We start from the raw sequence: 16,785 nt of genomic DNA, 5'->3' as shown, positions 1-16,785 counted from the left end.
GCTCACTTCCGCTGACCTTATTGCTGAGGTAACCAATAGGAAGACTGGAGGACCGGAAGGGCTCTGCTCCTCCGCCAATCAGAGCTCCCCCATTGTCTCAATGCGGAAGTTGGACATGGAGGTTTCTGCCGTGCAAAACTGTTGTTCCTCCGACCCGAAATAAGCTTGAGCTGCACACAGACTGAACCTTCCTCCTGTCTCAAACATCTGTGAGTAAAGCACTTTCTTTTCTCCCTCTTTCCGTTTAATGTCTTCAATTGGTGATTTGCAGCAACTGAAGGGAAAGGAAGTGAATCCAGAGAGGGTGCAGACCCTGGAAAGCTTGGCCCAGGTCTCTCTCTCACTCAAAGACATTCACATCCTTTGCTCCCTCAGCTTGACACATTTATTTCTCTGGCTAAAAGGATGGTCTCTTTCCAAATGTTCACAATTAAAGGTCTGGTTTCCCCAGGAGATGAAGGACATTTAAGGGCCAATCCAACACAGCCAATTACTTCTGGAGGTCTACTGTCCATCATCAACAAAGTGATGGAAGGAGTCATCAAAGTTGCCATTAAGTGGCAATTATTCTGCAATAACCTGTTCTTGGACGCTCAGTTTGGGTTCCGCCAGGGTCACTCAGCTCCTGACCTCATTACAGCCTTAGTTGAAACTTGGACGAAAGAGTTGAATGCCAGAAGTGAGGTGAGAGTAACTGCCCTTGACATCAATGCAGCATTTGACCGTGTATGGTATCAAGGAGCCCGAGCTAAACTGGAGTCAATGGGAATCTCCACTGGTTTGAGTCATACCTGGCACAAAGGAAGATGGTTGTCGTGATTGGAGGTCAATCATCTCAGCTCCAGGACATCATTGTTGGAGTTCCTCAGGACAGTTTCCTCAGCCCAACCATCTTCAGCTGCTTCATCAATGATCTCCCTTCCATCATAAGGTGAGAAGTGGTGATGTTTGTGGATGACTGCACAATGTTCAGCACCATTCTCAACTCCTCAGATAATGAAGCAGTCCATGTCCAAATTCAGTAAGACCTGGACAATATCCAGGCTTGGCCTAATAAGTGGCAAGTTACATTCGTGCTACACAAGTGCCAGGCAATGACCATCTCCTACAAGAGAGGATCTAACCACCACCCCTTGACATTCAGTGGCATTTTCATTGCTGAATCCCCCACAACCAACATCCTGGGGGTTACCATTGATCAAAACTGAACTGGACGAGCCATATTAATACTGTAGCTCCCAGGGCAGGTCAAAAGCTGGGAATCCTACAGTGAATAACACACCACCTGATGCCCCAAAGCTTGTCTACCAGACATCTACAAGCACAAGTCAGGAGTGTAATGGAATACGCTCCACTTTGCTGGATGAGTGCAGCTCCAACAACACTCAAGATGCTCGACACTATCCAGGACAAAGTAGCCTGATTGATTGCGTCGCCTTCCACAAACATTCAAACCTTCCACCACCGACAAACAGTAGCAGCTGTGTGTACCATGTCCAAGATACACTGCAGTAACTCATAAAGGTTCCTCAGACAGCACCTTCCAAACCCACAACCACTACCATCTAGAAGAACAAGAGCAGCAGATACCTGGGAACCTCACCACCTGGAGGTTCATTTCCAAGTTACACACCACCCTGACTTGGAAATATATTGCTGTTCCTTCACTGTCCCTGGGGCAACATTCTGGAATTCCCTCCCTAACAGCACAGGGGATGTAGGGCAGCATGGTGGAGCAGTGGTTAGCGCTGCTGCCTCACGTCGCCAAGGTCCCACATTCGATCCCGGCTCTGGGTCACTGTCCGCGTGGAGTTTGCACACTCTCCTTGTGTTTGCGTGCGTTTCGCCCCCACAACCCAAAGATGTGCAGGGTAGGTGGATTCGCCATGCTAAATTGCCCCTTAATTGGAAAAAATGAATTGGGTACTTTAAATTTATAAAAAACAATTAAAAAAAAAAAAAAACAGCACAGGGGATGTATCTACACCTCAAGGACTGCAGCAGTTCAAGAAGGCAGCTCACCACTACTTCGGAAGGGCAACTGGGGATGGGCAATAAATGCTGGCCTGACCAGCATTGTCCACATCCCATAAATTAATATTTTAATATTTAATATTGGACAGAGATATGTCTAGTGTTGTTATATGGTATGTATTGTAGATATTGTTGATGGTTCTGTAATAAAATACATCTATCATTATTTCTAGTTTTGTGATATAGTACTGTACCTACATTATATATTTCCAGTCATTTCCCTATCTCTAATCAGTAAATGTACTTATATGGAGATTCTCTACTCTTGTACAGGTTTTAGTGAGTTTAGATTTGTTGATCAGCACCTTCAGGAAAATTGGGAGGGAAAGTAAGTGAATACAGTCTGTATATTACACACATTTTTCATCCAGTAATATAGACATATATCTGTCTGGCAGCCTGCATGAAGATTTTCAGGTTTGTGTGTCCAGGACAGGAAGCAGTGACTTAGATTTGTCAATCAGCCTGAATCAGCACCTTCAGGAGCATTGGGAGGGTGAACATTAGATACAGCAGAGTGAGAATGGAGGGAGAGTGTGTGGGATTGAGATTTAGACCATTTCACGAAAAGAGAGAGAGGGGAATGAATGTTCGATAGAAACTAAAATTGTCTGTTCTGAATTTCTATCCTGCACAGACGATGATTACTATTGTAAAATCTGGTTAAGGAAGTTCGAAGAGGAGTTCGAGGCTGATATCTCAAACTAAATATAACGTCAAGAACTGACTGAGTCACTCAATTCTTGGGATCATCTGCCTTTGAATCTAGCAGGAAAAATGTTTGTCTATTCTGTCTGCTTCAAGAGATTCCCGTAACAGCCTCCCCGAATAGGCGCTGGAATGTGGCGACTAGGGGCTTTTCACAGTAACTTCATTGAAGCCTACTTGTGACAATAAGCGAGTTTCATTTTTCATTTTAAACATCAGTGTGTCTAGAAAAGCACTGAGACAGACACACACACAGACCCGTGTGAGGCTGTTACAGAGCACTGACTGTGGAAAGAGCTTTAAGCAGTGACACAGCCTGAAAAAATACTGCATCATTCACAGCAGGGAGGGACTGTATACGTGTTCTGTGTGTAGACGAGGCTTCAACTGATCGTCCAACGTGGTGAGACGCAAGATCACCCGCACCATGGAGAAACCATGGAAATGTGAGGATTGTGGGAAGGGATTCAAAGGCCCGTACAGGCTGGAAAGGCATCAAAGCAGTCACACTGGAGAGAGGCCTTTCACCTGCTCTCAGTGTGAAAAGGGATTCACTGACATTGGCAGCCTGCGGAGGCACGAACGAGTTCACACTGGAGAGAGGCCTTTCACCTGCTCTCAGTGTGATAAGGGATTCACTGACATTGGCAGCCTGCGGAGGCACGAACGAGTTCACACTGGAGAGAGGCCTTTCACCTGCTCTCAGTGTGAAAAGGGATTCACTGACATTGGCAACCTGCGGAGACACGAACGAGTTCACACCGGAGAGAGGCCATTCATCTGCACTCAGTGTGAAAAGGGATTCGCTGACATTGGCAACCTGCGGAGACACGAACGAGTTCACACTGGAGAGAGGCCTTTCACCTGCTGTCAGTGTGAAAAGGGATTCACTGACAATGGCAGCCTGCGGAGACACGAACGAGTTCACACTGGAGAGAGACCATTCACCTGCTCTCATTGTGAAACGGGATTCACTGACATTGGCAACTTGCGGAAACACGAACGAGTTCATACTGGGGAGAGACCGTTCATCTGCTCTCAGTGTAAAAAGGGATTCATTGACATTGGCAGCCTGCGGATACATGAACGAGTTCACACTGGAGAGAGGCCTTTCACCTGCTCTCAGTGTGAAAAGGGATTCACTGACATTAGCACCCTGCGGAGACATGAACGAGTTCACACTGGAGAGAGACCATTCATCTGCTCTGACTGTGGGAAGGGATTCACTCGGTTATCCAGCCTGCAGAGACACCAGAGTGTTCACACCGGGGAGAAGCCGTTCATCTGCACTGTGTGTGATAAGGGATTTGCTCAATTATCCAGCCTGCAGAAACACAATGTCACTCACACCAAGAGCAGGCCCTTTAAATGCTCTGACTGCAGGATGGGTTTCAAAAGCTCTCAGCTACTGATGTCCCACCAGCGCGTTCACTCTGAGGAGAGACCGTTCAGCTGCTCTCACTGCACAAAGAGGTTTAGATCCTCATCCAACCTGATGAAACACGAGCGAGGTCACACTGGGGAGAGCCCGTTCATCTCTCCGACTGGGAAAAGATTCACTCGGTCATCACTTGCTGAACCACAATGTCACTCACACTAATGAGAGACCCTTTAAATGCTCCGACTCTGGGAGTGGGTTTAAAAACTCTCGGGTACTGATGTCCCACCAGCGCATTCACACGGAGGAGAAACTGTTCAGATGCTCTCATTGCACAAAGAGGTTTCAAACATCATCCACATTGCGGAGACACCAGCGAGTTCACACTGGAAAGAAGCCATTCACCTGCTCTCACTGTGGGAAGGGATTCACTCAGTCGTCCAACATGCTGAGACACCAAAGGGTTCACAAGGGTTGGGTTGGATTCTGCTGTTTTTCCTGCTGTTAATCACATCCAGGACTGAACCTGGAGTGGGTGGAGGGATTTGCCTCCTCGTCAACTCCTCCTGGTGCTCGGACGTGGTGACCCTGGTGAACTATTGCTCCCCGGACCTGGAATACCCGACTGTTAAGTACCGTCCAGACTACCTTCCACGGAATTCACTTCTGCCATCATCACGGCCATCTACATCCCACCCCAGGCGGAAGTGAAGAAGGCACTTGATGGATTGTAACCGCTATAAATAACAATGAAGCAGAATACCTTGCAGCCTTGTTCATAGTGGCCGGGGACTTTAACCAGGCCAACCTCAAGTGAGTACTGCCAAAATTCCACCAACACATCTCCTGTCCCGACAGGGGGCCCAACATCCTTGACCACTGCCACACAAACATCAAGGGCGCCTGATGATCCATCCTGACTGCACTTCGGAAAATCGGACCACAATACGGTGCTCCTTCTCCCCGCATACAAGCAGAATCTTAACGGGAGAATCCGGTTAAGAAGGTCGATGCAACGGAAGAGCTCCTACGCGACTGCTTAGTGTCAGTGGGCTGGTCCATATTCAAGAACAAGGGCAGCATGGTAGCACAAGTGGATAGCACTGCGGCTTCACAGCGCCAGGTTCCCAGGTTCGATTCCCTGCTGGGTCACTGTCTGTGCGGAGTGTACACGTTCTCCCTGTTTCTGCGTGCGTTTCCTTCGGGTGCTCCTGTTTCCTCCCACAGTCCAAAGACTTGCAGGTTAGGTGGATTGGCCATGATAAATTGCCCTCCATGACCAAAAAAGGTTAGGAGGGGTTATTGGGTTACAGGATAGGGTAGAAGTGAGGGCTTAAGTGGGTCTGTGTAGACCCGATGGGCCGAATGGCCTCCTTCTGCACTGTGTGTTCTATGTTAACTCAGCAGCCAGCCTAAACGAGTATGCCAGCACCGTCACAGACTTCATCAGTAAATGTGTAGAAGATTGCGTGCAAAAGAAGGTAGTCTGTACTTTACCCAACCAGAATCTATGGTTTAATCGGGAGATTCAAAGCTAACAGGGACTCCCAAGTGACGATACCAAACTAATTTAGAGTCACAGACTAACGACAGGGACTCTCATTGGTTGTGCCAGGTCGTGCACCCAGATCCTGCGCAGACCAATTGGCAGGTGTGTTTCCGGACATGCTCAACCTCTCCCTCCTCCGTTCCAAGGTTCCCATCTGCTTCAAGAAGACCAGCATCATACCGGTGCCAAAGAAGAACCAGGCAACGTGCCTCAATGACTATCATCCGGTGGCCTTGACATCGATCATTATGAATTGCTTCGAGATTTGGACACATCAACTCCATACTCGCAGCATTCCTTGATCCACTGTAATTCGCATACCGCCACAACCGGTCCACATAAGATGCTATCTCCCTGGCCCTATACTTGCCCTGAAGCATCTCGACAACAAGGACTCCTACGTCAGACTCCTATTCATTAACTACAGCTCCGCCTTCAACCCCATAATCCCAGCCAAGCTCATATCAAAACTCCAAAACTTCGGACAGGTGCCAGAGTGTGGCGACTAGTGGATTTTCACAGTAACTTCATTGCAGTGTTAATGTAAGTCTAGTTGTGACAAATATAAAGATTATTATCATTGACTTTTACCAATGTTTACAGGTGCACCACAGAAAACATCTTATCTGGCTGCATCACAGCTTGTGTTATGGGCCAGGGTTTAGAAAACTCCAAAGTATATCATGGAGTTCACCTGACCTACAATTGTTTAATGATTTTGGTTCCGATGAGCACAAGGGCTGCCTTTCAGGTGTTATTCAGCAGAGGCCTTAACCACTTTTCATCAAAACAAGCTTTGTTCTACGAATTTAGTTAACATTTTTACAAACACACACAGTAAGCATTTTTATAAATTACAAACATAAATACCCCACACAACTACAGTGATCTATGTATAACCCTGAATAAATTCCCCTCTTTAACTGTTCCAATTTAATAACAAGATCCCATAAACCAGTACCTCCTTTTCAAAGGTGTGGCCCAGCACACAGCACTCAATACCTGGTATGGATGCTCTTGTTTCCTTTCCAAAACAGCAGGTTTGAATTCCTTCCAGAAAGCAATTATTTCTTTTCAAGTTATCAAGCAGTCTGGAAACTGCTTTTAAAATGAAGATCGAGAGACAGGCCAAAATACTCCTCTTTCTGAGCACAGCAGCCAAAAATGTGAAAACGAAAGCAAAAAACTCAGCCACAAAACAGCCCCAAACCAAAGCGAAAGTAAAACCAACACACAGAGCCACAGCCCAGCTCCACCCACACAATGACATCACTGAAGCCATGTGGTAAGACAAAACCATTTCTTAAAGGGACACTCGGTATGGCAACTGTTCAGCCCAAGACTGTAAAAAACTACAGAGAGTTGTGAACACAGCCCAATCCCTCACACAAACCCGCCTCCCATCCATTGACTCTGTCCACACCTCCCGCTGCTTTGGGAAAGCCGGCAGCAAAATCAAAGACCCTCCCACCGAGGTTATTCTCTTTTCCAATCTCTTCCATTGGGCAGGAGATACAAAAGTCTGAGAACTCGCAATAACAGATTCTAAACAGCTTCTTCCCCGCTGTTACCAGACTCCTGAATGACCCTCTTATGGACTGAACTGATCTCTCCACACATCTTCTCTACTGAGTAGCACTACACTCCGTATGCTTCACCCGATGTCTACATATTTAAATTGTGTATTTATCATATGTCCTATGTTTTTTCATGTATAAAATGATCTGTCTGTATTGTACGCAGAACAATACGTTTCACTGGACCTCGGTGCACGTGAATAAATTTAATCAAATCAAACTTTGTTCATTCTGACACTTGGTGAAGTGGGAGGGTCGGAGGGTTTCTTTCTGCTGGACTAGCCGGTCTCACAACTTTGCTTCCAGTAGGCTGATGCTCTTTGAGCCTGGGGGAGAGCACATTTCCACTGGAATGATCCACAAAGGCTGAAGTACATTTATTTTATCCTGGATAGTAAAGAGTGTTATTCCCCCCCACTACAGGTGGATCTAAAAGAAACCAGATGGGTTTTTACAACTACCGACAATGCTTTCATGGTCATCAATGACTTTTAATTCCAGATTTTTAATTAATTTACATTTCACCATCTGCCGAACCTGGATCCCTATTGCATTATCCTGGGTCTCTGGATTACTGGTCTGGCTATTGTTTTCCGAGATGTGTTTTGTGAGATGAAGTCACTATAGCCAATAAGTGAGCTGTTTGAGTTGTTTCCTTGACGTCCTGTACTTTCCCACTAACTTACAGACAAAACAGCTGCAACTGTACTGTGTATAAACGTGTTATTCTAACTACTCCTTGAGATGATTCGGTTCGCTGAAGCATTCCCTGCATGTTTGTAATAAAGATTCACAAACTTTAACCAACTCTGGACTCCGAGTGACATTTGTCCCACAACAACCTGGTGTCAGGAACAGGATCCACTGACGGCTCTGATTAAAGGAAAGTCCCCGTGGACAGCAGATACCGGGGTGAGTATTGTTTGTTTTATACCACCCGTGTATAGTTCAGTCTGACTGACCACTGGGGACTCCTCAGAATCTCAGGGATCAGTTTCTGGTCTGTTTCTTTGACATCCATTCAATATAATTTCAATAACTGGAACATTTCAGGCAGGGAATTGTCGTTTTTATACCAAGGATATGTTTGGGGGCGATGCTGAAGTCCCCGTGACTGAGAGGGTTTTGTAGCTGTCGAAAAATGAAGGGATAAAGCCGTACGGGAGGTGAAACAGAAAGAGTTAGGCAGTTGGACAGAGTTTGGCGTGTGTTCAGAGGTCCCAGATAGGGGTCAGCCAGCATCATCACATCGATGGATCTGCACAGAAAAGGTCCAACCAGATGGAACTTATAAGGCCCAAGGTGAGGTTAGTGGTGCAGGGATTTGAAGAAGCTTTGGGAGATAAAGAGGTCAGAGTGGACTTGCCCACAGCGGGAAAGGTAATTTTGAAATTTCTTTGGCCATTTTCGTGACATTTTCTCGGAACTTTCAGTCAAGAAACATAAAAGCTGCATTTGCGCTGGGGGTCACCTCCAGAGGGCAGTGTTTCTGCAACCTCCTAAGGTGCCAGATGTAGATGGAAGACTTTGGAAGTTCAATAAGTTTGTCTATGTTTTGAACAATGTTTCAGAGTGTACGGCACTTCTCAGTTAGATCAGTTTTGTCCAAGTCAGGTTGTCCCTACCTGAAGGCAGAAGCTGCCGTGCTTTATTGGTACGAAGGCAGGAAACTCTCGGGCATCTTTATGATGCATGTTGATGGCTGCCTATGTGGTGGTACTAGTGAGTTCCAAAATAATGTTACTGACAGGATCAGAACAACATTTAAGGTTGGAGCCAGGCTTCTGGGACCTTTAAATAAATTGGATTGGAAATCGGGCAGTGTGGGTCTGATGTGACTTTACATCAACAATCTCAGGGAGACAGTATGAACCCTGTCACATTCAATGGGGCCGGGGCCTCACAGAAAGATGAAGGTGTTTCCAAAGCTGGAACTGAGCTGCTGCAAAGTTGAATTGACGAATGGGGCACACAGGCAAGGCCGGATACAGGTTTTGATGTCTTCGAGCTGAGTTCTGTAATGAAACGTCCAGAGGTCAAGGATATTTAACGGGCAAACAAAATATTAAAAAATACAAGATGGAGAAATATGTGCTGAAATTTCCATCTTTGGGTGAGCTACAAAATATAAAACGGATTTTTTTTAGGGATGCCTCACTCGGATGAGCCTGACTCAGTGCCTGTACACTGAGTGATGTTTAAGAATCTCTTTCAGCAGAAGAATAGACAAACATTTCTCATTTTAAATTCAAAGTTCGATGATATTCAGCTCCCATGGATCGAGTGACTCTGTCACATTTTGATATGATGTTTGGTGTGAAATTTCTGTCTGTAACTCCTCCCCTTCTAATATCCTGTAAAAGGACTTTACAAAAGCCATCACTGTTAGTGCAGGATACCCAAATGGAATGTGAAATTTGATCCTATTGTAAGATCTGGGTTTGGCTCCAATCTCAATTGTAACACTCAAATTAATTACACGTCAGAATGTGTTGTGAAAGTTACCTGCAGCTCCTGACTAGTTACAGACCATTCAAGGTACAAGAATATTGTCACAGAATTTATTAAGTTAATTGTAATAAGTACAAAATCATAATAATTAACAAAGGCAGTGGATCAGTCCGTTCACTCTGGATCATCAGCTCTCAGCTTCCAGGTGACTGTGGAGCTGTCTCTTGTTCTGTTGACTGAAGTCTATCCTCTTTCTTCATGTTGTGTTGTGCACCGAGCTCCAGAGAATTGTAGCTCACTAACCCTTTCTAGTACCTACCTCTACGCATGGCTGGTAGTATCCTGTGGTTCTGATTGGCCCAAGCAGCCCATGATCAGTCCCTGATTGGTTAAATGGGGCACGATCAATGTCTGATTGGTCTCTGAAGGATATCGGTCACCTTGCTGATGTGTGATGTCAGTTTCTCATTGTGGTGTCACTTCCTCATGATTAATATTCGTCAGGCTCATCGTCCTAACTGATGCCTAAAGTCACCCATGATTATTGTGGTACATTAATTACAAGCCTTATTTAATACTTCCTGTACACTCTACCTACAACATAACTACTGTTAGGAGGCCCATTAACTACTCACACACGAGACCTTGTAACTTATTATTTCTTATCTCGAGCAAAGCTGATTCCACACCCTGAACTTTCAGGCTAAGTTGATCTCTCAGTACTGACCTAATGTAATCCTTAATGAACAGGAGCAATCCCATCATCTTTTCCGAGCTTCATGCATTCCAATATGTCAAATACCCTTCAACATTTAGATTCCAGCCTTGGTCACCTTTCAAACAAGTCTCTGTAATGTCTATCAGGACACACATTTATCTCTATCCGTGCTGACAATTTTTTTTTTTAAATTTCGAATACCCAATTCATTTTTTCCAATTAAGGGGCAATTTAGCGTGGCCAATCCACCTAGCCTGCACATCTTTCAATTGTGGGGGTGAAACCCACGCAAACACGGGGAGAATGTGCAAACTCCACACGGACAGTGACCCAGAGCCAGGATTGAACCTGGGACCTCAGCGTCGTGAGGCAGCACTGCTAACCACTGCACCACCGTGCTGCCCCAGCTGCGCTGACAATTCATCCAATCTCTTTCAAATGCTGTGTGCATTTTCAATCCATTTTCAATAATCCAATAGGGATTTCAAGTGAAACCTCTTCATCCAGTGGGTGGTGAGAATGTGGAACTCGCTACCACAGCGAGTGGTTGAGGTGAACAGCATGAATACGCCTGTATCTTGAGAGAAAGGAATAGAAGGATATGCTGTGGGGGGAGATGAAGAGGGCTGAGAGGAGGCTCATGTGGAGCATAAATACTGACAGAGACCAATTGAGCCGACTGGCCTGGCCCTGTGCTGTCGACTCAATGGAACAGAGACAAATGTATTTATTTTAGATCTACCTGTAGTATGATAAAACCTTTTCTTGGGATGTAGGCATCACTGGCTGGGTCAGCATTTGTTGCCCATTCATAATTGCCCTTGAACTGAGTGGCTTGCTAGGTCATTACAGTGGGGGACAGTTAAGAGTCAACCACATCTGTGTGGGTCTGGAGTCACATGTGGGCCAGACCGTGTAAGGATGGCAAATTTGAAATGAAATGAAAATCGCTTATTGTCACAAGTAGGCTTCAAATGAAGTTACTGTGAAAAGCCCCTAGTCGCCACATTCCGGCACCTGTTCGGGGAGGCTGTTACGGGAATGCAGTCCTGGATGAAATTGAGAGCAGAAACAATAACAGTATCCAACCCACATTATTAATTGTGAACTTGTTGGTGTCTCAGCAGGTGCGATGAATTACAAAATCCCTTCCCACATTCAGAGCAGAGGAATGGCCTCTCCCCAGTGTGAACATGTTGATGTTTTTGCAGGCTGGATGAATGTCTGAATTCCTTCCCACACCAAGAGCAGGTGAATGGCTGTTCCCCAGTGTGAACTTCCTGGTGTGACTTCAGGCTGGATAACCGACTGAATCCCTTCCCACACTGAGAGCAGGTGAACGGCCTCTCCCCAGTGTGAACTCACTGGTGTCTCTGCAAGTCGGATAGCCAAGTGCATCCCTTCCCACACTGAGAGCAGATGAATAGCTTCTCCCGAGAGTGAACATAGAACATAGAACATAGAAAATACAGCACAGAACAGGCCCTTCGGCCCACGATGTTGTGCCGAACCTTTGTCCTAGAATAACTCGCTGGTATGACTTCAGGCTGCATAACTCAGTGAATCGCTTCTCACACTGAGAGCAGGTGAACGGCCTCTCCCCAGTGTGAACTCGCTGGTGTGTTTGCAGGTTGGATAGACAAGTGAATTCCTTCCCACACTGAGAGCAGGTGAACGGCCTCTCTCCAGTGTGAATTCGTCGATGAGCTTCCAGCTGAGATGGGGCTCTGAATCCGTTCCCACAGTCACTACATTTCCACATTTTTTCCATGTTCTGGGTCTCCTCATGTGTCTCTCGGTTGGATAATCAGTTGAAGCCTCGTCCACACACAGAACACGTGTACGGTCTCTCCCCGCTGTGAATGGTGTGATGTTTTTTCAGGCTGTGTCACTGGTTAAAGCTCTTTCCACAGTCAGTGCTCTGGAACACTCTCACTCGGGTGCGTGTGTCTCGGTGCTTTTCCAGTCACACTGATGTTTCAAATCTTCTTAAATAGACAGAGCGGGCAAACATTTTGCCCCCTAGATTTAAACGCTGATGATAGTCGGGGCCTGATGAACCTAGTTGCTCAGTCAGATCGGGATGTGACATTTGAGGTTGCTGTCTATAATTCCTCTTCTTCTAATATCCTGTAAAAACAATTTAGAAACGACATCACTGTCAGTACGGGATTGGAATTCAGATCAGACAAATTTAGTTTCTCTGGAACATTCTTTCCTCTCTCATTTCCCAAAAGGTGTAAATCTCCGTCCCACACACTCTCCCACCATTCTCTCTCTGTTGTATCTAATATTCACCCTCCCAATTCTCCTGAAGGTGCTGATTCAGGCTGATTGACAGATCCCTGCTCACTGCTTCCTGTCCTGGACACAGAGACCATAACAAATGGGAGCTGCAGTTGGCCATTCGGCCCATTGAACCTGCTCAACCATTCGGTTAGACCATTGGCCGATCTACCTCAACATCATTTTCTCACACCATTCCCCATATCCCTCAATATCTTTAATATCGAGAATCCTAAATTACCTTGCTAAATTACCCTTAGTGTCTAAAACAAAAGGTTAGGTGGAGTTACTGAGATAGGTGGAGGTGTATCAATCTCTGTCTTGAAAATACTTGATGACTGAGGCACCACGGCCTCTGGGGTAGAGAATTCCAAAGCTTCACCACATCCTAGAGTGAAGAAATCCCTCCTCTTCTTGCCTTTCCCTTAATTTTATGATCTATTCCCCATAACCCTTGACTCCCTCGTCAAATATAAATCTGTCCAACTCATCCATGAATATATTCAATGACCCCCCCCAGACTCCACTGGTCCCTGTGGAAGAGAAATCCAGAGACTAACAACCCTCAGAGAAGGGATGACTCAAAATATATAACGTAGCTACAGCACAATATTACACAACTGGAAATAATAAATGTACTTTATTACTGAACCATAAATAATATATCTAATCTGCATAATATAACAATACTGGATATTTCTCTGGTCTGATATTAATTGACTGTCCCCTTAAATGTCAGCCATCTCCTGGGGAAACCAGCCCTTTAATTGTGAACATTAGGAAAGAGACCATCCTTTTAGCCAGACAAATAAATGTGTCAAGCTGAGGGAGCAAAGGATGTCAATGTCTTTCAGAATCATAGAATTTACAGTGCAGAAGGAGGCCATTCGGACCATCAAATCTGCACCGGCCCTTGGAAAGAGAACACTATCTAAGCCCACACCTCCACCCTATCTCAGCAACCCCACCTAACCTTTTTTTTTGGACATTAAGGGTAATTGAGCATGGCCAATCCACCTTACCTGCACATCTTTGAACTGTGGGAGGAAACCGGAGCACCCGGAGGAAACCCACGCAGACACAGGGAGAACGTGCACACTCCACACAGACAGTGACCCAAGCTGGAATGGAACCTGGGACCCTGGAGCTGTGAAGCAACTGTGCTAACCACTGTGCTACCATGCTGCCCCTAAAAGAGAGAGAGAGAGACCTGGGCCAACCTTTCCAGAGTCTGCACCCTCCCTGAATTCACTTCCTTTCATTTCAGTTGCTGCAAGTCACCAACTCAAAGCCAGAATGAGAAAACAAATGGAAAGGGGGAATCATTGATTTCCTCCCAGATGATGTTGCACAGAGGATAAAGTTTTACATCTTTTTTTTCTGAACAATTCCACAATGCAAAAGGACAAAGCTGAATGCAGAACAATCAGCAATACACTAAAAATACACCCACAATACACGCAAAACAGAAACTAATGAATAATCAATCCAAAACAGAAACCAATGAATAATCAATCCAAAACAGAAACTAATAAATAATCAAACCAAAACAGAAATGAATGAATAATCAATCCAAAACAGAAACTAATGAATAATCAATCCAAAACAGAAACTAATGAATAATCAATCCAAAACAGAAACTAATCAATAATCAATCCAAAACAGAAACTAATCAATAATCAATGCAAAACAGAAACAAATGAATAATCAATCCAAAACAGAAACAAATGAATAATCAATCCAAAACAGAAACGAATGAATATTCAATCCAAAACAGAAACGAATGAATAACCAATAAAAAAACAAAACCTGGAGCATTCAAGCCAGTGCACTCCCACCCCACCCCCCCTCCTCCCCCGAGCAGTCGCCCCACATAGGTGAAGGGTGTCCAACACATGTATGGGAAAGTATGCGTGTGAAAAGCAGAGGACCAAGCAGGCACACCTGTCACATTAGAGGTAAGCGAAAAGCTGGGTCGTGAAGGATGGCCGGTTGGTAAAAATGGGTACCGGGCAAAAAAGTTTGAAAAACACTGACTGTGAATCCCTTCTGCACACGGAGCAGGTGAATGGTCTCTCCCCAGTGTGACCACATTGATGAGTTTCCAGCTGAGATGAACCTTTGAATCCCTTCCCACAGTCCCCACATTTCCACGTATTTTCTATGGTGCGGGTATCCTCATGTTTCTCCAGGTTGGATAATCTATTGAAGCCTCCTCCAAATGGTACAGTCCTGCTGTTCAATGATTTTCAGGCGGCCATCTGTCAGATCTTCTCGTGACATCAGGTTTCAGATTTCTGGCTGTGAATCCTCCTCACCTAATATCCTGTAAAAGGAGTTTGCAAAATTCATCACTGTCTGTACGGATAGAAATTCAGGAGAAAAATCCTGGGCCAACATTTCCAGAGTCTCCACCCTCTCTTCCTGGATTCATTTCCTTTCCCTTCAGTTGTTGCAAGTCACCAATTCAAGACCAGAATGGGTAAAGAAATGGAAAGGGGGAGAAAAGAAAGTGTTTTACTCACAAATGCTAGAGACAGGAGGAAGTTTCCGTCCGTGTGAACCTCAATCTTCACTCACAAATTGGCTGGAGAAGAGTCCTTCCGGTCGCCCCGGTTTCCCATTGGTCAATCCCTTCTGACAGACGATGAGGGGCGGAACACCACGTGGGGGTGGGAGAGACTTTTCCCTCCAGCCGCGCTGAGCTGGTGTCCAATGGGAAAGGCTGGAAGACCCGGACACACAATGGTCAGTGCGCCGCTTTGTTCCGGTCCCCGCCTCACTCCCGCACATGCGCACTCCTCATACGAAAATCAGCACATGCGTACCACGCCTCTTCCGGCTCACATACGCAGTCTCTCTGCCCTGCACATGCGCAGCAACTGAAGGGAAAGGCAGTGAATGCAGGGAGGCTGCAGACTTTGGAAAGGTCGGTTCAGGTCTCTCTCTCCCTTAAAGACATTGACATCCTTTGCTACCTCAGCTTGACACATTTATTTGTCTGGCTAAAAGGATGGCCTCTTTCCAAATGTTCACAATTAAAGGGCTGCTTTCCCCAGGAGATGGCTGACATTTAAGGGGACAGTCAATTAATATCAGAGAAATGTCCAGTGCTGTTATTTGGTACAGATTAGATATATTATTGATGGTTCTGTAACAAAGTACATTTATTATTATTTGTAGTTGTGTAATATTGTGCTGTAGATGTGTTATATATTTCCAGTCATCTCTTCCCTCAGAGGTTTGTTAGTCTTTGGATTTCTCTTCCACAGGGACCAGTGGAGTCTGGGGGTCACTGAATATATTCACCGCTGAGTTGGACCGATTTCTGGTTGACCAGTGAGTCGAGGGTTATGGGGAACCGGCAGGAAAATAGAGAGAAAGCTGCGATGAGGAGGGAGTTCTTCACTTGAGGATGGAATTCTCTACCTCAGAGGACTGTGGAGCCTCAGTCATCAAGTATTTTCAAGATCAAGATTGATCCGTTTCTCGATATTGAAGATATCGAGGGATATGGGGGATAGTGTGGGAAAATGGTGCTGAGGTAGATCGGTAAATGAGCTCATTGAATGGTTGAGCAGGCTCGATGGGCCAAATGAACAACTGCAGCTCCGATTTGTTATAATCTGTGTCCTGGACAAGAAGCGGAGAGCAAGGATCTGTTGAGAGAGTGTGCGAGACAGAGATTTACAGCTCTTGGGGAATGGGCGACACAGTAGCACAGTTAGCACTGTTGCTTCACAGCTCCAAGGTCTCCGGTTCGATTCCCGGCCTGTGTCACTGATTGTGCGAGTCTGCACATTCTCGCCATGTCTTAGTGGGTTTCCTCCGGGTGCTCCGGTTTCCTCTCACCGCTAAAAGATTTGCAGATTAGGTTGATTGGACATGCTCAATTGCCCTGAATGTCCAAAAAGGTTAGGTGGGGGTCACTGGGTTACGGGGGTAGAGTGGAGATGTGGGTTTAAGTAGGGTGCTCTTTCCGCAGGCCAGTGCAGACTCGATGGGCTGAATGGCCTCCTTCTGCACTGTAAATTATATGACAGCGGAAAGAATGTTCCATAAAAACTAGAATTGTCTGTTCTGA

At 45.6% G+C, this 16,785-nt stretch overlaps 2 protein-coding genes and 1 long non-coding RNA gene across 5 annotated transcripts in view; 2 read left to right on the top strand and 1 right to left on the bottom strand.

Annotated features, from left to right (window-relative positions):
• LOC140420478 (uncharacterized) overlaps positions 1-16,785 on the top strand; it is a 122,673-nt gene that overhangs the window by 26,611 nt on the left and 79,277 nt on the right. The gene's annotated exons all lie outside the window — the stretch shown is intronic.
• On the top strand, positions 114-8,053 carry LOC140420473 (uncharacterized). 3 transcript variants are annotated; one of them, XM_072504481.1, is made up of 2 exons: positions 114-209; positions 2,703-8,053. In XM_072504481.1, the coding sequence occupies exon 2, from the start codon at positions 3,170-3,172 to the stop codon at positions 4,340-4,342; it is 1,173 nt and encodes a 390-aa protein (XP_072360582.1). In that variant the 5' UTR covers positions 114-209; positions 2,703-3,169; the 3' UTR covers positions 4,343-8,053. The 3 variants fall into 3 exon arrangements, 2 of the variants coding, with proteins under 2 accessions (XP_072360582.1, XP_072360581.1); XM_072504480.1 differs by having other exon boundaries at positions 2,672-8,053; XR_011946395.1 differs by lacking the exon at positions 114-209 and having other exon boundaries at positions 2,490-6,212; positions 7,670-8,053.
• Positions 9,794-15,220, bottom strand: LOC140420475 (uncharacterized). The gene is made up of 2 exons (XR_011946396.1): positions 14,646-15,220; positions 9,794-12,545 (listed from the first exon to the last, which is right to left on the bottom strand). It is a non-coding gene; the product is annotated as an uncharacterized lncRNA (long non-coding RNA).

Source organism: Scyliorhinus torazame, chromosome 5 (genome assembly GCF_047496885.1).
Source record: "Scyliorhinus torazame isolate Kashiwa2021f chromosome 5, sScyTor2.1, whole genome shotgun sequence".
Taxonomy (NCBI): domain Eukaryota; kingdom Metazoa; phylum Chordata; class Chondrichthyes; order Carcharhiniformes; family Scyliorhinidae; genus Scyliorhinus; species Scyliorhinus torazame.
This window is presented reverse-complemented; position numbering and strand designations above follow the sequence as displayed.

Bases quoted from the DNA above. Each gene is read 5' to 3' on its own strand.
- LOC140420473 (XM_072504481.1), top strand. From the start codon at position 3,170: ATGGAGAAACCATGGAAATGTGAGGATTGTGGGAAGGGATTCAAAGGC.